Source organism: Anomalospiza imberbis, chromosome 3 (assembly GCF_031753505.1).
Source record: "Anomalospiza imberbis isolate Cuckoo-Finch-1a 21T00152 chromosome 3, ASM3175350v1, whole genome shotgun sequence".
Lineage (NCBI taxonomy): Eukaryota > Metazoa > Chordata > Aves > Passeriformes > Viduidae > Anomalospiza > Anomalospiza imberbis.
Window position 1 is genome coordinate 97,311,027 of NC_089683.1, and position 26,319 is coordinate 97,337,345.

General features: G+C 43.5%; 1 protein-coding gene across 3 annotated transcripts in view; it reads right to left on the minus strand.

Moving 5' to 3' along the window:
* The window catches only part of TP53BP2 (tumor protein p53 binding protein 2), a 57,018-nt gene that overhangs the window by 27,630 nt on the left and 3,069 nt on the right, over nucleotides 1-26,319 (minus strand). For 2 of the 3 annotated variants that reach the window (XM_068185906.1, XM_068185904.1), the window contains one exon: nucleotides 4,980-5,127. In XM_068185906.1, coding sequence (XP_068042007.1) covers nucleotides 4,980-5,127 — 148 coding nt within the window. Of the gene's footprint in view, nucleotides 1-4,979; nucleotides 5,128-24,732; nucleotides 24,932-26,319 lie in introns of those variants that run through there. The other variant, XM_068185905.1, reaches the window with a different exon arrangement.

The window sequence follows — 26,319 nt, forward strand, 5'->3', positions numbered from 1 at the left end:
CTGCTGCTACGATTCCTACAGGGACTCATTTACTTCCTAATTCCAACAAGAATGAAGAGAGATGCAAAGATAAACTCTCAGGGAAGAGGAATTCTCCTCTTAACGCTGGATGGCAGCCCTTGCATTCAAGCTCAGGCAGGAGCACTCAACAGCCTGGAGAGGCTCCTTGGCAGCACCCAGCGGGCCTGATCCTCAGTGTGCCAGCACAGCTCCTGTCACTTCGAGTGCTCTCCCACAGCTCCTGTCAGACACAGATACAGCTCATTGTCTTGGACAGCAAATTTCATGAAGTTCAGATGAGATGCATTTTGAAAGCCCTATTTCTGATAAACCTTGAAAAGCTGAACTACTTTGGATTCACAGCTCAAAGTCAAAAAAGGATCAGACAGTGAAAAGTGAGCCCAGTAAGAACTTGCCATTTCCTTTCAAATAACTGAGATGAAAAAGTTACATGCACAAGTTCCACTGAATTTCTTTTCCTGCTTTTATTCCCAAGCTCAGGATTCAGTCATATAAGTAATTTTTAAGCCTTACTGACTGCCTTTTGATAATAGAAAAACCCAATGCGAGTCTAAATTTACCACTACTCCTCCCTTTCTGTATTACCATTCTTTAAAAATTTACATACATCACAGCCAAGTACTCACAGCCAAAACATAACTAGAATTACTTATTGGCCTCTAAATCTTTATATAAAAGCAGTTTCTTTTATTATTCTAGACACTTTACCATAAATTTTTCTGCCTATTTTAAATGTGATGGCAACAGTGTGTTAATATATCACAGCAGTGAATTAACATAGCCAGGACACTGTCACAGTATCTTCTAACAGCACCGGGGCCCATGATCATGTCGGACCCATTTGTGCTGGATGCCAGACAAGTAGAAGATATTGTTCCTGGCCTGAGAAATAAGACAAGCAGACAAAGAATGAAATTAAATACCACCATTTTCGCACCAGTTTCATTTTTCCTGACATTGCTTTTGTTGGCAGTTTCCTTTCATTTTTTAAGCAAGGGGAGGGGAAAGACAGAAAAAAGAAATCAGAGAGTAGTTCATTCATGTTCAATAAAGTCTTTCAAAAGTCACTGTCTTAATATGAAATAATCTTTTTAGCAGGAAAAAATTGTTGGCATTAAGTATAAATGTTCTCAGTTTCATAAAAAAAAAAGGAGCTGCTAACATGTTTTCAGTATGTGAAAAGCTCCTTTCAACATAAAAGTGTTTCTTTAAATGAAAATGCTGCAGCTGTGCTCAAGCAATCTAGGAAGGACAATTTCTGGAGTCACTGTCAAAAGAGATTAGCTTTACAGAATAAGCAAGTAGGTCACTGTTACAGAAAAAGCCGTCTCTTGGCGGTTACTTGTCTAGACAGCGAAAAACGTTCCTCATCTGCTAAACCTTAATTCAAGAAAAAAAAAAGGGGATAAACCACAACAACAACAACAAAAAATCAACAGTACCACTGGCAGATTCTTGTCTTAAAGGCTATACAGCAGGCTTATGAGGCAGATTTCTAGCAGCTCAGCAATACTTCAGCTGAAACTCTATAATCAAGGGAGATGCCCTTTACACAAGGATTCTGTCAATACCACTCACTGGCTTCAAAGGAAGGTCAAAGAGATTTTCAAATACCAAACAAATGTACATTTGGAATGCTCAAGAAGAATCTGTTTTCTTTTTTTTCCCCTATCTCTCTCAGAGAAAAAAAAAAGAGATCTTTATACATGCACTCCTTTTGACTGCTTTCCACAGTAGGCAAGGTAACCACCTAACAGAATTTTGACAATAATAGGAAGGTCAAGAAATTTTGCCCTGATATTCACCAAATTTCAAGCAAAACTAGGAGGAGAGGGAGAGTAGTAAGCTTGCCCCCTTCAGGGAGCAAAGTGCCTCAAGTACACTTGCAGCAATCTTTCAAAGTAGGCTTAATAAGGTCTGACAATAGAAGCTAACATTCCTGAGCAAGTGTCAGAAAAAGAAAGAAACAAGTGATAAAAAAAGGATCTTAATAATTGAAGTCTGAGAAGTCATTTTCCAATACAAATCTTTTGTTTCTACCCCCAGAAGTTAGCTGTCCTGCAGCATGTTTGTTCTAAAGTAGTTGAATTTGTTCAGTGTAATATGCAAACAAAACAGAAATCATGGCTAATCCTGGCAGAACAAGACGGAAAACTTTGCTGACATTGAAAATGAGATTAGCAAAAAGCCAGAAGTACTTCTCTCCTCCGCTGCCTCCTCCCCTCACCAACAAAAAATCCAGAATATATAAGAAAACATCTTGCAAATGCTTATTACTGGATGCTACACAGATGCTCAAGACATTTTATCCAAAGCAACATGCATGCATCCAGTACTCAAATCTTTTAATGCTATTGAGATAACTGCATTTTTGTTAACAAGTACAACTGGGAACTGTATTTGGAACTTCAGCAATTGCTGAGCCCTGCCCTTGGGTCACAACAACCCTAAACAGTGCTACTGGCTGGGGACAGAGTGACTGGAAAGCTGCCCAGTGGAAAAGGACCTGGGGGTGCTGGTCAACAGCAGCTGAACATGAGCCAGCGTGTCCAGTAGGCCACTGACATCCTGGCCTGTGCCAGCAATAATGAGGCCAGCAGGACCAGGGCAGTGATTGTCCCCCTGTGCTCAGCACCAGTGAGGCCACACCTCGAGTGCTGTGTCCAGTTCTGGGCCCCTCGCTGCTAGAAGGACATGGAGGTGCTGGAGAGAGTCCAGAGAAGGGGAATGGAGCTGGGGAAGGGTCTGGAGCATGAGTCTCATGAGGAGCAGCTGAGGGAGCTGGGGTTGTTCAGCCTGGAGAAAAGAAGGCTCAGGGGAGACCTTATCGCTCTCTACAGCTGCCTGAAAAGAGGTGTTAGCCAGGGGGGAGTTGGTCTCTTCTCCCAGGTAACAAGTGACACAACAAGAGGAAATAGCCTCAAACTGCACCAGGGGAGGGTAAGGTTGGACACCAGGAAGAGTTTCTTCACTTGAAGGTTGGTTAAGCATTTGAACAGGCTGCCCAGGGAGGTAGTGGAGTCACTATCCCTGGAAATGTCCAAGAGACAACTGGACATAGCACTTAGTGCCATGGTCTAGTTGGCACGGCAGTGTTCAGTCAAAGGTTGGGCTCAATGATCTTGTCAAAGTTTTCACTGTAAAAATGGATGAAGCTTTTTTTTTTTTCCTATAACAACAGCTGTCCAAACAACTTTTAGATATCTGTTCTTGTGTGTCTCATGATGTCTCTGCAAAGACTAATCTCAGAAACTAAGTTCTCCGCTTCACTTTACGTCTCTGTATCCAGATTATTTTCTTACACCTCCCTTGACTAGTTGAGAGGCTGATAATTTGATGATAAGAATAAAACACCACATCCTGTATTGTCCCATTCACACAGAAGTTCACATTCCAACTTAACCAGAACATTTGGGCACTAAGTACTGGCAGACTCCATTTGCCTCTTCCTATAGGCGCTCTCCTATGATTTCAGGACAACCTCGCTGCCCTTTCTAGCATACTCTACATCATCATCTCAAAAGCCAAGGAAGAATCCCGGTTCAGGAAACGAGAGGAGCTGCCCACTCTAGCACAGCCCCAACTTCAGTACCAACAGGACAACCCTGTCCTTCACCACAACCACTTGTGCTCTTTAACAGGGTATGGGCATTAAGGCTAACTATAAATTCAGCAGTTTTACCTAAACCTTTATTTTACTTCTCTTTCACTGTAGACTTCAGTATTGTGCTGATTTAGACAAAGATGTACAATTAAAATACATTCCTAGAAGATCTCTTTCCATGATGAACTGTTGATTTTAATTTTGTTATAATTTATGAAGCAAAGCTTCTTTATTTCTAAGGAGAAGAAAAAAATTCTGCACCATTTTTAGACTTAGAAATATCAGAAACATTACATCTCTGTCAGAAGCAAGTAAATATGAAGAGATAACTCAAGTATCTCATAGCATTAAACAAACATCCATCTCACCAAAGACTTCTTTTAACAGATGTGAGCCTGAGATAACAGCAGAGGAAGAGAGAAATATAAGCCTTTATCATCTGAATCTTTTATAATCTTGTTGAAGCATCTCAAAAAGGTTGGCTTGGACATAATTATTTTTCATTACTCAAAATCCTGTCAGGGATTCATCTATCTTATGCCTCTGGATGGCTCCCAGTATCTAATGAGTACCATGAAGACAGGAAGTAGTCCAGAGCCCTTTCCCTTTTAAGCTGTGAGACATTAGTAATATTTTAGGTTTCATTTCTTGACATATTCTCCAGTTCCAATGGAGCATGGCTAGTTAGGGAGATTTGAACTCTCAAGATCAGAAGAACGTAGAAAAACAAAAACAAAAAAAAAGTTACCATGAGCCACATGCACAAACCCCTTTTCCACAGGCTTGAAAGGACAGTCAAAATTATCTTCTCCATCCTCCCTGTCACTTTCTTTAGAGCATTTCACAGCAGGTAACTCCCACTACTTCTGCTAACACACTTCTTCCCATCCACACTCAATGCAACTGGTAACACTGAAGGTGTCATCTGAAAAAGGAATCTTTATTTTGCCACTCCAAGTAAAAATGCCTTTGGTGTTAAAGAAATTATTCTGAACCAGTCACAGAACTACTAATACTTAGTACATCAAAACACCCCTAAAGGCTGCTGGGATCCTACTGTGGGGTGGAGGAGGAGAAGAAAAAAAACTCTCACACCCCTCAGACTCATCTGAGTCGCAGAACAGCTGCACAGACACAGAAACATCTGCATGTTCAAGTTCCCTTTTGCTTTTCACTCAGCTTTGCACGTGTGAGCCCTGCAGGTGGGTTATCACACAGCCAGTCTGATGAAGAAACCAATGAAATGGTAATGCAGGAACTCTCTGGGACAGGATCACATCTGTCAGGTCTCCATGTGCTACCTTCTCAGGAGCAGAGAAGGCCCAGTAATTCACCAGCGGCCAGCCTGACCTACCTGAGCCACACCACACCTCAGCCAGGTGGCACTCGCTCTCCCCAGGCTCCTTGCACAGCTCCACCACATCTCTGCAGGTTGTCTCGGGGGTTACAGGCACCTCAGTGAAGTGCTGCTCGTTGTTACTGAGGTACACGGTCAGAAACATCTGCAGAAGACAAAGGCAACAGCACAGGGTTATTACTTTCCAACACAAAGGCAGGCTGCACCTTGGAGTCACAAGCTCTGTTAAATGCATTCCTTCCCACACAGATAACATCAACTACAGTGGGTACAATTTTCCAAACAACCCCGAATTTCTTTAAGGTATAAGCAAGAGAGATGCTGCAGAAGTAATCCCCTGCTCAACTAAATTACATTGCTGGAGGATTACTCAGTTTCAAATCTGGACCTGGTGTTCCTTCCTTCTCTCTTCAGGTGATGTGTCAGAACTCCTCCCACCTTACTATGTGTGTATGTATCCTGCAATCATTTGACACAGCAGGAGAAACAGTCAACTAGAGTTCAGCAGGAGTGAAAAACAATGGTAATTACATCTGGTATAAAAAAAGACCAGAGCTTACTATATAGGCAGTGAAGTGGAAACACAACGTGCATTTCTGTAATTATTTCATCGAAAGGTTTCTAGAAACACAAGTCAACTTGCTGTGCTCTTAGTCTCAGCCTGAATACAAGGTCACCCCCCAAACCCCATTCCCAGGAAACCAAGGATATTTTACTTCCTCCTTACAGCTAGAGAAGGATCCTTGATCTTTGGTTTTTCTGTTTACACACACCACACAGATGTTCTTGCTCATGTCTTTCCTGCCACAACTACTAAACGAGCACTCTAAAAAGTTAGTTGCCACATTAGATAGAAAATGTTGATTATTGCCTTTCAGCGCCAACTTGCTGCATGCTATTAATATTAGACTGATATCAAAGTTTAGCTGCTAGCTAAAAATTAATGTCAATTCTCTTGAAACCTATTCTCAACTTCAGTCTCAACTGGCTGTTAGTCGCACGGCCTCCTGCAACACAAAAATCAGTCAAATATCTCCAGAAAGCCATTATTCCATTAAGCGTTTCAAGCAACAGCAACCTATACAATTCAGGATTTTTCATAGAGATGGAAAAGGTGTTTTCTCAAGAAAAGACACAAACCCTTGCCTGTCCTTATTTCTAAAGGGTGAAGGGGGTATACATCCTTAGAAGCAACAGTTCAAAGAGGAGGAAAAGGAGGTGAGATCTAACAAGGGGGGAGACGGACAAATACCCTTCTAAATAAATTTAAATAATATTTAAAAAAAAAAACAAAACATTACCACCTGCTCTATTTCTGTGATTTTCTGTAAATACTATGGAATTAGAGTTTTTTATACCTTTGCAAAGAGAAATTTAGCCCCATCTGTTTCACAGCTTTAGGAATCCGCTGTTAGGGATTCTCAGGGAATACAACCAGGCACAGGCACATTCCTGATGTCTCCAAAGCCTTTCCATGGCTCTTTTGAGTGCCAAGATCCCCTTCAACCCTATATGAGAGGCTGCCTTTACTCTTTTAAAAGCTTTGACAAAAACACTCCAGACTCTGCACATCTTGTTACACAGACTGCAAGTATTTGGCCCACTCGTGGCAGTATAAACACTTGCAAACAGTGTTTTTCAGGCCCTGGCACTACACCAAGAACACAGAATTTCTGACCACTGGTTTTGCCCAGCTCCTCAAGACAAGGGTTTCTGATAAATTCCTGAACACATTCTACAAATATTCACAGAGAGGAAAAAGCCTGCTGAACGTGAGCTCAAAACTACCCAATGGCTACATTCCCCCACCCATTTCCTTTCCTTGTCAATTTATGGGAGGGAAAAAAACCCAAGAAATCAACAAGAAAACCAAATAAAAAAGCCAAACTTGGAGCTTGTAAGAAGGGAAACTAGAAGAGAGAATGTGGAGGTAGGTAAGATCAATTTACCACACACTTATTATATAGTGAAGATGAGCACAACTGGTTCTGCTGTCTACAGCACAAGGAGTTAGTGACCTAAATTAAGAGACAAAGCTTTCCAAGCAGGAACTCTGGCACTTGGCTTTAATCTTTTGTCACAGAACACGCTACCTTTCAGATGCAGTGTCTCCAACTCCCCTAGAGGAGCCTGACAGTGAAGGATGTCAGGTGCAGCCAGGTAAGAATATCTCTTAATCCCAATTACTGGAGCAGAAGAGTATAAAATAAAATAAAAAAAGTTCCCAAATAGATTTACAGCAGGGTTACACATAGGGGTTATACATCAACCTTTCACATTTAATGCTGCACAACCTTGTCTTCAGAACAGGAATGCCATTCAGAAATGGCATGAGCTGTGTGTCTACAGTAACATTTGTTAATTTAAAAGATGAGTTCACAGATGGGAATTAAGAGAAAATTATACAAACCATGGCATTATACACAAAGCAGACCTAATTTGACCCTAGCTCAGCCGTTCACTCTTCAGTGTGCCTGTCTATATCCAGTTGTTAATCCTTAGGATTTAGCAATACAGACAACTACACAGGAAGGATCATGAGTTGCCATTTCTATCCACAATGCTCAGGATAATTACTAATACATTAAGCCAAGAGCACTCAAGCCTGCTGTGTGGGGGCCATTTCTGGGACTTGAGAGTGTCTGCATTACCTCCAGCCCACATACTCCAGAAACTAAGGAAAGGAAAAGCAACTAAACTGCAAGTTTCCTAAAAAACATACTTTAAAGTCCTTAGAGTCTAAAGCAACTAAAATGTTATGATACTGATGTTATCTCATCCTGCTTCCCCCTTCATCTCCAGGGGCAATGCTGAGATGATCAAGTTCTCTAAGCAGTTGGGCTCCTCTTGCACTAAATGGTGTCACATTTGTCACCACCACTGCCTGTTCACCTGCAAGGCCTCCTGGGGTATCCCGCTGCTCACCTGGACACACTGGAGCCTAGGGCAAGCTGACCAGAGAGTATCCATCACAGAGCTGCCTCTTCCCAGAGAGTGAGAAAGGTGAAGAAACTGATGTGAACCACACGCCTGCTGTGGCTTCTTGGTGCTCCTCATCAGCCTTGGTGGCTGCTGTGGCTGGCACCACCTTGAACTGGGATATCCAGGACTCACTCATGCTTCCCTTGGGAATGGTTCAACTGTGACATTCATTAACCACCCTAGCAGTTAGTTTGTATCACTGTTTAACTGCTGTGTGGCAACAAGAAACAAAGGAAATGAGTACTCTCATGACACTTTGCTCAGAAGCTGAAGGCCTTGCATCCACCTAGAGCACAAAACAGTTTCCTGCTCCTCCCTGAAACTGAAGATGTTAAAAGAGTTGTATACAAACATCCAGCAATTTCAGAGGGGAAAAAACCCAACATGCAAAAAATTCAGTTTCAAACTAGGCATAAATGAAGGACTTGATTCAAAAAAAAAAAAAAAAAGGAAGACAAATTTCAGTCAGACCTTGTTTTTTTAAAGACAGCATGAAACCAATAACTGAAACATCTGACAATTCTATATAGCCTTGGATGAGGGGTTTTTCCTCTAGACTTTCAAAAACTGAGCTTTATGAATGCCCAGCAAACAGACAAAGCATTTCTTGAACACGACTCAGATCCCTAAATTAAGGTCTAAACTAAAAGATTTCCCTCTCTTTTCCCAGCCCAAACCCATACTCACTATAGGTACTGAAAAGCTTTTAAATATAAACTTGGGAGAAAGCAGGGGTGTTGTGTATCTACTGAAGCGGTTCCTTTTAAAATCACATCACAGATTCCAGCTGACTCTGCTCCAGCCTAGAAAACAGAAGCTCGCAGTTATGGAGCCACCAAATGAGGCAGTTCGATCGGCTGCACCAAGGACATCAGAGCGAAGACCAAGGTCACACGAGCTAAAGCAAGGGAGAGTTTTTGCAAGGTTTGTAAGTTTTTGACTTACAAACAACTGGATGGAAAAGCAGAGTACTGAACATAAAGGACCTCGTGTCTCAAAAAAGCCTGCCACTTAAGTCACAAATATAAAAAAAACCTCACATTGGTGTGAAGTACAACTTTGAGTACCCTCAGCATGAAATATATCATTTTGCTTCAACTCATATTATTTATGAATGAACTCCAACTACAGTCATTAAGACAGGATTGTAACATACCCAGGAACATGAAGGGAGCACAGTAAGAAAAGCAACCAAACACGAGGACTGAAGAGGGCATCAATTAAAGCAAATCACGGGCCATTTTATAATCCCCCATCTCTCTTCTGCACATCAAACAGCCTTACCTTTGCCTGCAAATCTAACCCATTCACTGCTGAGCTCCTCAACAGGATCATTTCATACAATTACACCAATATTAAATACAAAAGGCCTCAACATCTGCAAATACATTTTCAACTGAAAGTAAAATATTTAAGAACAGCTAGCTCTGTAAAAGTGCTAGGCTAGGACCACACTTTATTTTGGCTCCTGCTTTGTTGCCACGCAAAACAAAACAAAAAAAATTTTAAATTCCAAACCCAGAAGAAACTGCTTCCAAAAACTAACCTGAGCAAACATGTCTTATAATTCACATCCATCCAATAAGATATCATTCCACATCAAAGGCCCTGAATCACTCTTCTCCTTAGATCAGAAGGCCTCAATTATTGATTAAAATGGGGGGGGAATAGAAATGCAATTTACTTTTCAGCTTTGATGGTGTTTCTGCAAGGATCAGACTTCTCTTACTCCTTAGTTATTATAAAGCTAATGTCACACATCTTCAGAATTAAAAGGGTGCTAAATTGGACACTTTCTAATTCATACACAAATAGCATTCAAGTGTTCAGGATTCAAATATTCAGAAGAATACTCTTATACGGGGCACCATGTAAATTAAAATACACTTCATTAATTCTTGAAACTACCTGAGTTAAAAGGGACACATTTCCCCCCCTCCCCACATTTCTAGGGAAAGATCTAATTCCGATCATAAAATGTCAGCAATGGGCAACAATGAGCAAAACTCAGTCCCTTATAAAATATAATCAAGAAGAGAATACATTAAAAAATAACAACTTAACCCTGTTTTCCACTATTGTCTGAATTCCTAACTTTATGGAGGCTTCCTGCACAGCATGTACTATACAATACAAACCATGGCATCTATTCACACAGTATCCTTCAGGTTCAAAGCACTTTATGACCAGGAAGTCATGACACAAGTAAGCAGTTTCCTACTTTACAGGCAGGGAAACTGAGGCACAAAAGAAGGCAATAGCAGTGCCAATCCCATTATTTGATAGTCAAACAAGCATACTGCCTCTGGAAAATTTGATTCATTTTGTTACCTTGTATCAGAGCTAATAACATAATTCCACACCACATTCTTTATTAGCTGCATTTCAGACTGAAACCTAATCCCTTCAAGCACTCATTACCTGTGTTGAAGGTTTTCATATTTCCATAACACAGCAAAGTAATGGTTTTAGCTTGCATAACAAATTTTCTCGGCTCTCATTTTTAAGGAGGCCTTAAAAGTCGTTCTTTTAGGTCTTTTCAAACCTAAACAGTTTCTATGAATTTACATCCTGAACTAAAGTTTAATTTCAGAAGCTAGTTTTAGTTAACTGGAAAACTAGCAACATAGAAATTTTAGAATTAATAGATAAACTATCACATTTCAAGTACAAGTGACAGAAATGAGAAATAACTGCCTTCACCTACAGTTTAAACTAATACTAAGTCTTCCCTGATAAATACAAAACCCCTCCACACAGAGTTTTAAATTTAAATCTTGCATCTTACCTAGTGGGAGCAATGATGCTGCACCTTCCCAGATGGCTACAAAGAAATCAGTGGCTAAAAGAGATATTTTTGCTGACTTGATGCAACTTTCTAAACAACAGAAGACAGCCCGCACAACAGCACATTTTCCTGTTCTGAGAAGCAGCAGTCAGAGCTGGTACACAGTTACAGCGCTCCATTCAGTGCAAAGTACACCACAACAATAGAGTAATTCAGTAATTCTTCTGCATTAAGTTCCTCAGAACCTGAAAACTGTCCTTCGATAGGCAACATCCTCACTTATTGAGCCTAAAGATTAAGGTAAGCAAAAGATTAAGGTAAGCAAAAGATAAGAATAGACTTACTAGAACACAAGCACGTGGGATGACTGCTATCCCTGATCCTTTTCACATTCAGCAGCTCAGTAAGGGTTCAATAGAAATGCAGAGTAAAGTTTAGTACTTGCCTCCAGCCACACCCAAACGCATGGAGTTCAGCTCTTGCCATCTCGCCCTCCGCACACACTACTCCGTTTACTTTGCACTGGCTTTGGGCCGTAAATACGAGAAAGGAAGTTATGATGCAAGGTAGGTGGAGTACAGTAGGAAGCACCATGGGATTGTTCAGATTATTCCCAGTCTATATAAAGCACAGCCCTTTTCCCTTTTCATTGTATCACAGCAGAACACAAGACTGAGCCTTTACTCTCAATGGCATGGTAGTTTCTACTTTAAACAATAAGTTTGTTATGCATTCGTATTTTATCTTTAGCAAAAATATCAATTTTTCCAGGACTTAAAATACAACATACATCTATGTACACTTTGAGGAAGGGATGGGGAAAATGAGCTGAAAGCAGCAAAGAGAAAGCTTTCCCCTTCTTTTTTTTTTTTTTCCCTCCTCCCTCTTATCCTTACTGTAGAGAGAACAGAATGAAAGCCATCTGCTTATGGTATATGCTAGTTCAACCGGGCAAAGGCTATAGCACAAATGCCACATTACATCTCACTATCAGGCATCTGAATCATCATGATGGGAATCTGAAGAGCTGCAAGGGAAACAGCCTGAGTTCTGGCCAAGTATTGTTACTGTCTGAAATTAATGTATGGATGTTTGCTCTCATTCTACTTCATGGACTGCAACCTCAACAACAGAACTCAGCACTGCAGTTCAGACCTACTAATGAGGAATATGCAATAACGATTTTCCTGCCAAATCTTGTAGAAAATCATTATCTTAGATTAGCAATTTTGATTTTGTGAAGTCTATCAGGACCAGCAAACACAGGATTCCTGACCTACATCCCCCCTTCTTTTAGCTGAGCATTATGCACCCAGTCTTTAAGGGAGTTTTCCAAACAAAGACTTTTACTTTGAACCCAAGTTACGTTTTCCAACTTGACATTTTTCTTCAGGCATTTCCATACACAAGAAAGCAAATGTCCTCCCACAAGCCAGACACCAGAAAGGTCTAGGCAAATAAAGCTCACTATTTTGGATGAACACTCAGCACAGGAGCAACATAACATAATTCCCCATTCCTTGGCTGAGCTACCACATATCACACAAGGCAAGAAAATCTCAAACAAAGGTGGCTTTTAAAGGCATCTATACTTTTACACTGTAAGTATCTATTGCAACATCAGCATTTAGTAAGAAAAAAAAATCTAAGAGTTTGTAGTGGGTTGACACTGGCTGGATGCCAGGCACCCACCAAAGCCTCTCTAATACTCCCCTCTGCAAATGAATGAGGGAGACAAAATATAATAAAGGATTCATACGTTGAGATAAGAAGCTGAAGATCACTCCCCAAATAACATCACAGGCAAAACAGATTCAAATTAGAGATATCAACTGGATTTATGATTTAAAAAATCAAAGCAGGAAAATAAGAAGTACAATAAGACCTTTCTCCCACCTTTCCAGCTCTAGCCCTTCCACCCCAGCGGTGCAGGGAGATGGGAATAGGGATTGTGGTCAGTTCATCACATGTTGTTCCTGTTGCTGCTCAGGGAGAGGAGTCCTTCCCCTGCCCCAGTGAGGGGTCCCTCCCACAGGATAAAGATCTCCATGAACTTCTCCAGTGTGAGTCCAGCCCAGGGATAACAGTTATCCACAAACTGCTGCAAGGCAGGTCACTCTTCCAGAGTTCAGTGCTTCAGAGGCACAGCCTGCTCCAGTGTGAGTCTCCCACAGGGTCACAGGTCCTACCAGGAAACCTGCTGCAGCATGGGCTCGCCTCTCCACAGGCCTGAAGGTCCCTTCCAGGAGCCTCTTCCACCATGGGCCTCCCACAGGTTCAGAGCCCATTCACAGCTTCCTCTGAGGCATCCCCCTGCTCTGGGGTGGGTCTCGTCCATAGGCTGCAGGTGGATCTCTGCATTCCCATGGACCTCCAAGAGCTGCAGGGCCACACCCGCCCCATCACAGTCATGAATTCACCACAGGCTGCCAGGGAATCTCACTCCCAGTGCCTGGAGCACCTCCTCCCGCCTCCTTCTGAGCAGACCTTGGTGTCTGCAGAGTGGTTCCTCTCATATATTCTCACTTTGCTCTTTTCCAGCCATTATTACATCTGCACAGTATCTTTTTTTTTCTTCCTCTTCCTAAGTATGTTATCCCAGAGGTGCTGCCACCATTTCTGACTGGTCCAGCCTTGGCCAGCAGTGGGTCCATCTTGGAGCTGGCTGGAATTGGCTCTGCTGGACAAGGAGGAAGCTTCTGGCAGTTTCTCACAGAAGCCACTCCCCACCAAAACCTGGCTGTAGAAACCCAATACAAGGATAAAAACCAAACAAATTGGCCTGTAAGATATATAAAATGCATTGGTTTCAGTAACACATGTAGGAAACCACAGCCTTTTACTGAGCACCCACATTTGCCAACACCAATCATCTATAGCTCATTCTGCTCAGACCTGAATCCATTTGAATTTGCACCAATGTAGTTAAACAACTGCAGAAATCCAGAGTAAACAAACTCTGCATATATTCTTCATATTACACCACACAGCAGCATGTTCACAGATCCCTGTCACTGCCATCTGTGTAGCTCCTCTCCTTCAACATATTCTCTTCCACCCCAAAATACTCTTTCTCCCCAATCCCTTCCTCGTGGCTCCTTGCAGGCACCATTTTTGCACTGTTGGATACTTTACCATCAACTCCTGCAAGCTGACTGTCAGAAAAGCAAGCCCACACATGGTGTTTGGGCTTGTACTGTTGGTGTCCTACTTGCAGCTTGCTCCTCCTTCTCCTGGAGCCAGCAAAGGAGAATTGGATCTTTGGAGGTTTGCCCCTTGAGGCAGACTCTGCCTCATCTTCTGCATTCAGCACCAAGTTATAAACATTTCCTACACAAGCAGAATTAAATTGATCTTATTTTCAGGCAGATAAAAAAATTACACCGTGTAGTTCTTACAATAGATACATACTACAGAAAAGGGGAACAGTCCAACTCATACAACATAATCACAAGGGGTTCCAGTTGCTCCTCCTTCCATTCTTCAGCATCAAAACATGGGCTGTTCCCAACAATCCTAAAGCCAAGGCAACATCCAAGCATAATGAGTGGGGTTATGAACTCAAGCTTAAGCCTGAATCATCTCAATTTTCTGTACTTACATCAAACCCAGAGGAAGTCTTTGTACAAAAGAAAAAAAAAAAAAAAAAGCAGTTATAACTTCATAAAGGAAAATAAAAAAGAAAGTAGGCTACTCTTGCTGTAATAGAGCTTCCCCCCATTGGGAATAAGTGTTATCGTTCTCTCAGCCTCCTACACAGCCAGAGGCCAAAAAAGGGCCACAGTAAGTGCTCCCTCTCTGTCGGGACTTAGGAGAATTGCACATCTCAAGACAGTCCTTTAAAATGCAGGTACTTTCTCACAATGAAAAGAAATTCCAGTATTTTTCCTGGTAATAAAAAAAGATTGTGTACAGACAAGACTTTTCCTGGAGAAAAGCAAAAATAGATGTGCATCAGGGATAAAAGCATATTTAACACCACCTACACCTAAACAACACAGGCTACCACAGGATCTGGCACCTTTCCCACCCACACCACACCTCCCACTGCCTAAGACACCAGCTCTTCCTGGGTTTAAAAACTCTCCTTTTCTGCTTTTCCAGCCAAGACGTAATAATCTCACCAATAAAAAGACGATCGACATTCACACAAGGAAGCAACTCCACCTCAGCCCACCAGAACACGCAAGGCAAAGTCACATTTATCATACAGCAAGTGCCTACCCATACATTAAGCACATTTATTACTTAAATTCTATTTACTGATACCAGAGGGCTCGGCTGGTGGGAGCACCCATGGGGGAGGGCAGGTAATGGAAGCAGAAGAGAGGAATTTTCTTTTTCTGTGAGTCAATGTATCTAAAACAGTGTTAAAAAAAAAAAAAGAGAGAAGAAGATTTGTGATGTAATAGCAACACACAACAAGTCATGTAGCAAGTCAGGGGAAAAAAAAAAAAGCATAGAACACTCATTTACTCCAAACACAGCAACTTCACAGAGTTCTGTGCCAAACACTTTTGAAAACACATTGTATTAGTCACTCCTCTAGGAAAACAGCTGTCAAAACCTGTGTCCTACCTCCATAAAACACTCCAAACCAAAACACTCATGACACACAGGTAGGTCAGAGGACACACCATTTCTGGCATCTGAAACAATGACATGTTTAACCACACAGATTAATTCCAGTGTGGGGAAAGTCACAGGACACACTGGGCTGTTCTGTCATGCAAGCTAGACAGTCTGGTACCCTAAAGCACATTACTGCAATGGCAAATTCAGAGGCATTTTAGCACACTACAGGCTGGGTTGATATCTCCTTTATGCTGCAATTCCAGAATGTGCACTTCAGCCATCTACCTGCAGGACAAGCGAAATACAAACCAAACACAACCCAAACTAGGAATTTCAGACCACACAGCACAATAGTGTGCCTATTTACCACTTTCAAAGTCCCCTCTGCTCTCCTGCATATTTGCTGTTACAATGTAATGTTTCCTTGTTTCATTTTCTAAATATCACGAGAGTAAATTATATATTTTTGTTAGTCCAGTTTAATCCTTGCAGTGAGTGACAATACACAAAGATGGTGGAGAAATTCCCCTGTATGACCAACTCTCAAGGGAGGGTAGAAAGAGGATAAGGTATCATCTGACCGCTCCAGCTCAGCCAACCTAAATGGTGAGCTGAGGCACACCATGATCCTCCCAAATCCACCCGTTATTTCTGATTGCACAGCCCCATGACAAATCACTTCCACCATGAAAGTCTTTTCGTTCCTTTTTGCCTTCAGTGCAGGCAGCATTTCCTACAAACCATCACTCAAGTCCTTCCTAAATTCAAGGGGAAGCTACAAAAGACATGTGGCTTTGGGTGTGGATGGAAACCAAAGGAACAAGACCATCCATTTGAGCAGCATCCTACCATTAAATTAATTAGGTGTAATGTCACACCACACCTTTGCAGAAGGGCAGCCCTTCCCAATTCACCACCAGCTCTGGGTGGGTACACAGTCCTGCTGCATGGGAATGACCTTCACTTGTCACATCCAGGTGACTGCCAGGACACACAGCATTGCACACAACCAACACAACCAAAGCCGGCCAGCATGTAATGCCTGTGCTTGGTGATAACACCTATCTGACAACAGCTGATATTATTATTATTCAAAGCCACAAAGGAGGGGTTTTGTCCTACTTCTTCTGGACTGCAAACACACAGGAAGTCATTAGGAACTGAAGCAGCACACATTCAGTTGGCACAAAGGACACGCTGAGCATTTGCAACAGAACAGATGGATCTTTGTTGTTATTTTGCAGGTTAAAAGGGATCAGTGGGGCTAGTCCAACACGGGAAATGATGGATGGCCAGACAGTCTTAGCCAACCACTTTACAGTGACAGGATATGTAAAACTACAGCAGAACTGGGAAGGAGAAATCTTGTCCCTTCAATCAGCCCATGAGCCCAAGCAACCGCCTTGATCCAACCTTTGCTCCTGTGATGTGGAGCTTTACACACTTTAACTTGTATCCCAAACATTCAGTCACTCTAGCAGACACTGCAGAAGGGTGGCAGATTGTAGAGCTGTCACTGTCTGACAGGTTTTATTTAAGTGCTGCTCACTCCCCACAGCTCTTTCCAGGCAATAGCAGGCTCTGTGCAGACACACCAGCTGAGAAGTGAAGGGAGAACACTTCAGCAGGGCAAGGCAGCAGAGCTCGCTGGGTGGCTTTTGGCTTTACAGGCTGCCAAAGTCATAACAGTGAACAAGACAGTGTTGTACAGAATGGTGGTTGCTTAGGTGATGTCACACCTATTTTAAATGAATTAAACAGAGTTTAAACAAATAACATTCCTATTATGCCAGGCTCCTCGTGCTTCAAAAGCTTCAGAAGTTGTCCCTTTCAGCCTAGTACTACTTGGCTGCTCATTCAGCTTCCCTAGAGGTAGAAAATCCTCTCTTAGCCAACACTGCTAAATGCTATCTGCAAGAAAAGTACCCTAAATAAGTTTTTTCGTGCAATACTGGTAAACCACTCTGAGAAGGGCCTTGTGGGCAAGATGTATGGACAACACCGAGGCACAGCAGCGCAGAGGCAAGAAGTACAGAGTGCTGTGACCATGGCTTCCCTGCACAAACCTTCCCTTGTAGCATAATGTGTTCTCAAAAGGCTGGAAGATGCAGCGTGGAGAGGCTACAGGGCAGCATGACAGGACAGCAACACTCTTCAGGAACATGGCCTGGACATGAGCCATGGCAGAGTCCCTTTGCCACCTTGGTATTTCACAGGAGAGCTTCCTGCCATTTTCCCGGGAGGTCTGGTTCTTTTTGCCTGGTCCCTTGCACGATTCAGTGACAGCTCCTGCACTCTGTTACAGCCAGAAATCAGTCATTCCTTGCTAGGTCACCTTCTCCTGAACACTTGATTATGTTGAGAGACACACAGCTGTACTACAGCTGAGACCAGAGAAGCTCTAACAAATTCTAGGAGTACCATCCTTTAGAGGGTCTTCTCTGGCTTAGGATATCCAAAGATGGCAGGAAAGGATTTCACTTGTCTGGAGAAGTCAGGCAGGAGCTAACAATCACTGTTCTTCGTGATTCAGATACTGACCTAGATAAGTCTCTGTTTTCAGGACAGCAAATACATACGACGGAGAGCAGAGTGAAAAAAGGTCTTTGCACACTCCTAAAAAAATAATAAAAAAGGAGAAAGTGCACTAGACAAGCCACCAGCCTCAGGCAGCAGGGAAATTAGCAAGTTATAACTGTGCACAAGTATGACAGAAACAGCTGAGTAAGGGACCCAGCTACAAGGAGTAAAAGCCCTCCTCCAAATTAATATTGTTTGCTAGCCCAGTCAAGTTGCACACCTTCAGCTTTGTTCAGCAAAACTAAGGAATAGGAGGGTGAGATTCCTGTGTCTTGCTGAAGAGGTTTGTGGCTAATGAAACGCAGGAAGGGGACAGTCACCTTGTAGAAGGTCGAGCCTCCACACCTTGAGAACACAAGTGCTTATGTGGAACCTTCCAGATCCTCTTCCACACACTCACAGGCTGCTGCTACACTGGAGTTACTGTGGTTTGGTGCAGAACAGAGCTCAAATACATTTTAAAAAGGATTTTACTCTTTTAAATGACAGAAGGAAAATTAGGTAAGAAAAATACACAATTCCAGAAATTTACCCTTAGCTTTCAATTCAAAGAAACAATGGGATTTAACACCCTAATGAAATAGAGGAAAACCAGTAATCTAAACTTAGATCTAAATTACTCCTTAAGTAGTTAAGTTTCACAAAATAGAAGCATCAAATGACAAGGAAAATCTCCTAATTTATTCAACAAAAAACCAAAACAAACCCCACATATTGCTTCCTATCCAAGATACATTTTAATCAGTGAAGCAAGAATATTTATTTTAAATACACTTGTAAAGGATTTGTGAAGAAGCATCTCTTTCAGGGCCCATTCTCAAACATGGAACACAAGGAATTACCACCAGAGCTCTCTCCCCATTTGTGACTAACCCTTCAAATCATTTAAATGCTGATGTTGGATATGACAGACCTGTATTCCAGCTGCACCACAATGTACCAGTTGGTTTGACTCTACAGGTCCTCCACAGCTCAGGCTGAACTCATTGCATGACCTCTAATAAATGGCTTGACCTCCCTGTAGCTTCTGCTCACTTTATTCAAAGTTATGATCCATAGCAATTTGCATTTTACAGATCAAATGTTTGATGCAGAATAACTCAATAATGTCAGAACCTTTAAAGTCATCTTCTTGTCAATTCTGTGGGAACATGTCCATGTTTTTACATGAGTTTGGGTATTATAACCCAGGTACACTGCAGATAAAGGCTTTAAATAATCAATTTGATTATCAAGACAACCACATAGAATAAGTGATAACTGCAGTACAAGCTAGATCTTAAAATGTCTATGCTTTACTTTGCAGAAGGATAAAATAAACATACAAATAGGGTTTTTAAAAAAATGCAAAACCCTAGACAAATGCACAAAGTTTTTCCTAATCTTCCTTTTTAAAATAAACACCAGGAAAAGGTAATACAGCCATCTATCAAAGATTCATATCAGATTAAAACCAGGAAGCATCACAGCAGTATAGAAAAAAATTGTACAGAAACTACATTACCAGCACAGTAAAAAAAATTCTTGGTATTACCACCACAGAAACAAAAACCAAAGGGTTCATCCTTAAGACACTGGTGGATTCAACATCCACGTAATACCATCCCTATGGTGAAATAACCAATGAGTACACGTGCATGACTAACTCTAAACAGCAGCTGCAAGATCCTGAACATTAATGATTAGCTAAATGCAAACAGCAAAAGCAGAAGACAACTTTGTGCCCTTTAACACGTCAGAGTCACAGTTGCTGTTCTGTCCCCAGCTCACCGTTCCCTCTCCACCAACATTTATCCCAAACTACAGCAAGTTATCTAACACTGTTTTAAACAACATTTCAGATCTTTCATGTTCCACAGAAAAGTCTGAAACCTCTAAACCAGTTAAGCAGTAGTGACTAAGATAATTAAGTACACTTCACAAGATGTCCAGGATTTCTGGTGACCTTTACTCACAGTATCATCCCACTGTTTGGGAACTGAAGATCAAAAAGACTTTGCCTGACTCACAAGTGACTAAGCTGACAGAAACCAGGCCTCGAGATAATAAAACTGAGAGTAAAGAGAAGTTTTATCTGCTCATTACCTCCTGAATAGGAGCATCCTCCAGTTTCCAGAGCACTGAGTATGTTTTACTTTTCACAAGATGGTGAAAGCCCAGACATTAAAAGGATCTTGGCTGTTCCTTTGTTGCCAGTGGGCACATGCACAAGGAAGCAAGAAGTCCTTCTTCAGCTGTGCCACCAAGCCATAGGAGGCAGCTTGAGCCAGTCTTCTCAGGGTTATCCGAGTCCTTCTCCAGGGAGGCTGTATGGCAGCAAGGCACAACTCTGCACGTAATTAAACAAGCTCCAAAACACACGCAGGGGGAGAGAAAGGAGTCCCCAAGGCAGGCTGCTAACAAGGACAGAAGCCAGACAAATGGAGCACTTTCAAGACTGTTTCTCCATCAATAATTTGAAAGGAATGCTAGGCACACTGCCATCCCGCTAGTTTATTCTGTGGAAATAACCTTTATACCTGCCTCTTTTAAAGTCCAACTAACTTGGGTGTAAATTAATCCCACAAATCAGATCTGCTCACCAAAAAAGCAGAGATCCCATCTGACAACACTAGGAAGGAGAAGACAAAATTCTGTGATTTATCCACCCATCCCAAACTTCATGACAGCATATTAGCCCTTGAAATTGTAAATGCAAGAGCCCCACGAGGCACTCAGCCCCTGAACTGTTCAATAGATCTGAAGAGGCATAATTAACTGTTCCCATGGTCTCCACCGCTTGATCTGGTATGAATTTGTAATATTGCCCTTCCCCCATGTTTGATAAAAGCCACACAAAGAAACAAAGATATTAACACACTGCTGTGTATTATAACACAAATTGCAGGTAGAGGGCTATGGTTTTAAAAAAGACATAGGAGAAAGTAAATGCATTTAAAACTACTCCTGGAACAATTATTCAGTAAACAGAAGTAAAAAATATCTTGTTGTAACAGCATGAAGCAAAGGCAGGGGGAAAAGAGCACTCTGGGAACCTCAAGGCAGCGTTTTCTATTTTGCATAACAACAGGTCGGAGTCTGTAAGAGAAGTGCAAGAGGTTTGAGAAGTTTAGAGCTAAGACAGCTCAGCAAAACAATCACCTAAGCTTTATTTAGCATTCTAGACAGAATACTTAAACACTGAGTACCACATTAAAGTGTTTGAATATAATATTAAAACTTTTAAATTATTAACATTAAGTGGATATTCAGTTAAAAGAACACTTAATAAACTAAATCCTCCAATTAGATGAAGATATGCAGCATATTCTTTGAAGAGCTCACAGTGTGAAACCCCATTCATGCACTGAAATCCACGAAAAGGGCCAAGGAAAACTGTTAATGACTGATAAACCTGATCAGAGATAAATAATTAAAGACCACAGGAAGAGCACCGAGATCCTACGGCTAAACTCTGCTGGGAGTCAGTTTGTTTATAAACTTACAGCTGCTTATCTTACAAAGCCCAAGAGATTCACTTCTGCTAAAAAGTTCTTTAATTAAACTACCAGAAAAGCATTTCCTACAAAAATTCCCAAAGACAGGCTAATACTAGACTACCTCAGTAAATCAGAATCCATACGGCAGTTTCAATTAACTGCAAAACAGCTTTAATTGTAGGGGTTTTCTTAAAGGTAAAATGTACACATATCCACAAACTTGTGAGCATTCTGTAATGAAAATATGTACTTGAAGTGCTCACTGGATGCAGCAACTCCAAGAAGATCCCTTGGGACAAGATGTTAGACTTCAGAAGGAAAGCACTACTCCTTGTGGTATCAAAGTTGCAGTGCTACACTTGAAAGCTTAACTTGATTAAAAAAGAACACATGGTTATAAAGAACTTCAGTGTCAACATTTCAGTCATTTCTGATGATAGAAGGCAAAACTTACTAAGGAACTAAAGTGCTCTCCAGTTTGCCAAGTTAGTCCCTAACAATATAGCTGCTGGTCTGGAAGCAGGAGGCCCCCAGTAACCAATGCACATAATTAAAATTGAAAAAATTAATCCTTATCTAGATCAAGGGGGTTTGATCTAAAAAGTTCTCTGGGTATTAAAGGGTAGCTCAATCTACCACATCCCACATTCTGACAGGAAAAAAAAAAAAAAAAAACCCAAACATTTATCCAGCATGCATAATGACCCAAATTATTTCTCAATACATGCTCCTTTTAGGGTAATAATGTAAAATAAAAGGAGAGATACCAATTATCCTGTGGAAAAATATGCTATTTTAGAAAGTGTTTCCAGCTCCTTTTCACTACTTAACAGTACCAGTCACACTCCCACAAGCCTTCACAGATGAAAGGTGAGACAACCTCACACAGCTTGCCAGCATTAACCCTGTTATTACCTTCATCAGTACAGCTTCACACAAATTACTTCTTAGTACACCCTCGTGCAGACTTTCAATCCCATTGCCCTGACATATGGTTACAGCAGCAGTTTAGCTCCTGTCATTACCACAAGGAAAACATTCCCATTTCAGGGTAGTCTCCCAAGAGCATGAGTAGTTATATTGCTATATCAATTTCCCAGCTTTTCCCTGGCAGCTGCTCAGAGATGAATTCCTGCCTGTATTTCCCACTTGGGGAACAAACTGTGTTGTTTAATCCTTTGCCCACACTCTATTCTGGAGCACAGGACATGGACCTGGAGCTGCAAGTTAAAAATCCTATACAGATGATTTTATTTGTAGAGCGGGGAAAAGAAGGAGTAATCTTAAACTTTAAAAAAAACCAAACATTTTGTAGATCCTTTAGGGCCAGCCTACTACTTCTAATTCAAACAATGAAGAAAAAAGATACTGAAGTTACGGACACTGTACTACTGAATAAATAAAAGAGCCCTCATGTCCTGTTCCCTCCCTTCTTCAAAGCCTCCTTCTCTGCCCAACTCAAACTTTCCATTTTTTTGTGAAAAAAGAAATGTGATTTTTTTTATTAACTAAAAGACAATGAGGAAATCTGGAGAAAAGCTTTTTAAGCTGAATTAAAAGTTCTAATACTCAAAATAGTTACATTTTTATTCCTTAAGCCACTTTCAACCCTCACAATCCTTTCATTATTCGCTGTAAACACAATGTGAAAAGGCCGTATTCATCCTTTATTTACGTGTTAAAAACCAGAATCCCTAATGAGCTGAGTCATAAACCAAAGAGAAGTCTGAGCCACCGGGGCAATGCACACTCTGGAACTTGTCACCTGCAAATGCTGATGGGGTAAGACTGCGCCTGTTTGTTCTCTCCTTTACTTGAACTCAGTGACAAGGAACTCACCAGCAACAGCATCTCTTGAAGATTTCACTGATATATGAGGGCGCTTACCTAGCTCGGTTTTCACATGGATTACATTAACATCTTCTTATATTTACTGCTTGTTTTTCTAAGTTTTTACAGGCAGACAACACCACTGTTGCATAACACATTGGCTATTAAATCTAGTTAGGTTCATATTCTGTCTGTTCCTCCCTCATTAGCTAGAGCAATCGTCATCCAGCCTTCTCTAGTGTTCTGCGAGATCAAATTATCGCTCATTATTTCCTCCTAATTGCAGAGGAAGAACCTCACACCTATAGCAAAACAAGCTTCCCTGAAACACCCACATCCTTCCAGCATGGATTCCCAGTTTCACCTTTCAGTACAGCTCCTTTTTTGCTTGCTTCAGTCAGTTCCTTGAAGAGTTAAACTAGAAATAATCATTAATACAAGAATGCTGTTGAAAGAACCACCTATGCGTGCAAAGCTACTCGGTAAGACAGGCCACATCGCCCGGGGGAGGACGGCATAGAGAACACTTGAAAGCACCCTCAGCTCGGACTGAATAGGTATTAAGCTTGTCGGGATTTTCTGTACATACTCCCGTCGATCAGAACAACAGAATATGGATTTCACGGGGCATCCCTGCCACTAGTGGCAGGTGTACTTTCAAAGGAAACTATTTAACGTCACCACTTTCACATATACTGTGCTGGAAACTAAGGAAAAGCTGCTGGGCTTTGCTTTCATCCAACCGCAGCTGACAAAAACGGTGCAGTTTTAAAATTCATGGTAAAACTCCGTGGAGGAGGTGGTGCTCCGTGTGCCCTTTGAAAGCGTTAGAACAGAGACACCTCCCAGAGCCGGGCAGGTTTAGCACACACCGCCGCCAACAGCTCCCGAAACTCTCCCGGCCGAGGTCGGGAATACCTGCCCCGGGAGCTCGCAGGCACTCTGACCGTAAACAACACGGACACCACCTTCCTCTGGGAGCCCGGCACTCCAAAGCAAAGCCACCCGCACCGCCCAGAAGCGGCACGGCTCAAACCAACTTTAAGAACTTGGTACCATTAAAAACAAAAAACACCCAATCAACCAACCAACCAACTAACAGAAAAAAAAGAAGGAGAAAGCAGGATCCAGACGAAGCGCCCGCGGGAGCGGGGCGAGCAGCCCTGCCGGGGGAGCCTTATCCCCCGGGAATGCGGCGAAGGAAAAGCCCCGGGCGCTGCGGGCCCCCCTCCAGCCCGCGCTGCAGCCGGGGCCCCGCGGCCCCCCCGGCCCTGGCTCGGCTCCAGCGGGGCCGTCTAACAAGTTGATCCCGGCGTGAAAGAGGAAGAAAAGGAAACCCTGGGAGGGGGAGGGGAAGCCCCTGCGCGGCCGCGGAGCCCGGACCGAGCGGGGGAAGGCGGGCAGGGAATGCCTAAGGGAAAGAGGGTCGCCTCCCGCCCCCCTCCACGTCCGCAGGATCCATTTTCCCTCCAGCTGCCCCGCTCCAACTTTCCGCTCGCCGCGGCCCGGAACTCACCGGCATCATCTTGGAGCCGAACCGCATGGGGGCGGCCGGTGCCGGCCCCGCCACCCGGAGCGGGGAGCGGCGGCCCGGGGGGCGGAGGGGCTGCGCTGCCGCCGGGACGACCTGTTGCGGGAGGCACCCGGCTCGGCCCAGCCTCACCGCCCGCCCTCCGCTTTGTTCCCACCGGGAGCCGCTCTCCCGCCCCCGGCTCCGCTCCGAAACTAACCCCGGCCCGGCGAGGAGGAGCCGCCGCGCCCCGCCCGCTGCCCACCCCCGGGAGGGGCCGGCCCGCCTCCTGCCCCCGCCGCGGGTGCCGGCCCGGAGCTCCACGTAGGAGGTCGGGCTTCCCGAGGCTCGGCACTCAGCCGGGCTGTGACAACACGAGATCCGTGGGAGTCCCCACGGGTCACCTCCTCCTGTAAATCGCTCCGAAACGCGCCAGTTTGGGGGCCCTACGGAGGGCAGGGGCACACGCAGCCCGGTTTTCCCTGGATCGGCACCGCGGGTGGAAGCCACCGGCCAAGGTCAGGCTTCCAACAGCAGAGCCTCCCCTAGGCTGATCTGCGAGCCCCTGCCGTCCCTACTGCCTCAAACGGACTGTCCTACAGATCCCTTTTAGCTCCTCGTGTACACAGTCAGTGGGGCATCCCTGCCCACGGCACTTTTATTTTTTTGTTATTTTTGGTCGGAACTGGTGAGTCGATCAAGCCAGACCTCATTGAGATGACAAAGTCTTAGTTGGGCTGTGCAAAAAACATCCCCACGAATCTTTTGCACCCACTTAAGAGGTGGAGGGAAAAAGCTCTCCGTTCTTTGGAGCAGTGTGCAGGACACCCGTTTCGAACGCAGGCACTTTGCTAGCAGCACTTCAGAAGCTCATGCAAGGCTTGGAAAAAAAGGTATATTCAATCGGCACCGTTACAGGGCTCCCTCGCCAGGAAAACCAGACCCATCTGTTTTTCCTACTCGTATTAAAATCTTCGCAGTAATTAGGCAGGATAAAAGCGGAGAGGATTAGAAGTTCCCAGATGAAGGAAGAGCAAAACAGGAACCTAATTTGTATAGAAACATCTCTTTTTCTAAAGCAATAAAGGAACTTTGAGAGCATTAATATCGCCCCCCCCCTTCCCCCGGGAACTCCTAGGCGGTGAGCAAGCACTGTTTAATACAATATTGGTAGAGCTCAGGGGACAGGGATAAAATCCCAGCCGAGCCGGGCCGTGTTTGTCCCGGTCCCGGGGCCGCTCCCGCATCCCTCCCACCCCCACCGCGCTCCTCGCCCCCGCGCCACGGCCGGCCAATGAGAGACGCCGCCGCCGGCATGACGTCACCTCCCCCGGCGCCCATTGGGCGCCTCACGAACACAGCGCGTTGTCTCCTGGCAACGCCGTGACGTCACGGCCCCGCCCCGGCCGCGTCCCGAGCAGCGGCTCCCCCGTTGTCCCGGCGGAAAACGCGCGTCTCCAGCGGGGCTGCTGCCTTGTCCCCACGCGGTTCTTGGACGAGCCGCGAGCAAAGAGCCGCACTGCTGCTCCCGCCACGCCGTGCCCGCCGGCGCCCTCCCAAACCCCACGGATATCCCACCGGCTGAGTGGGATC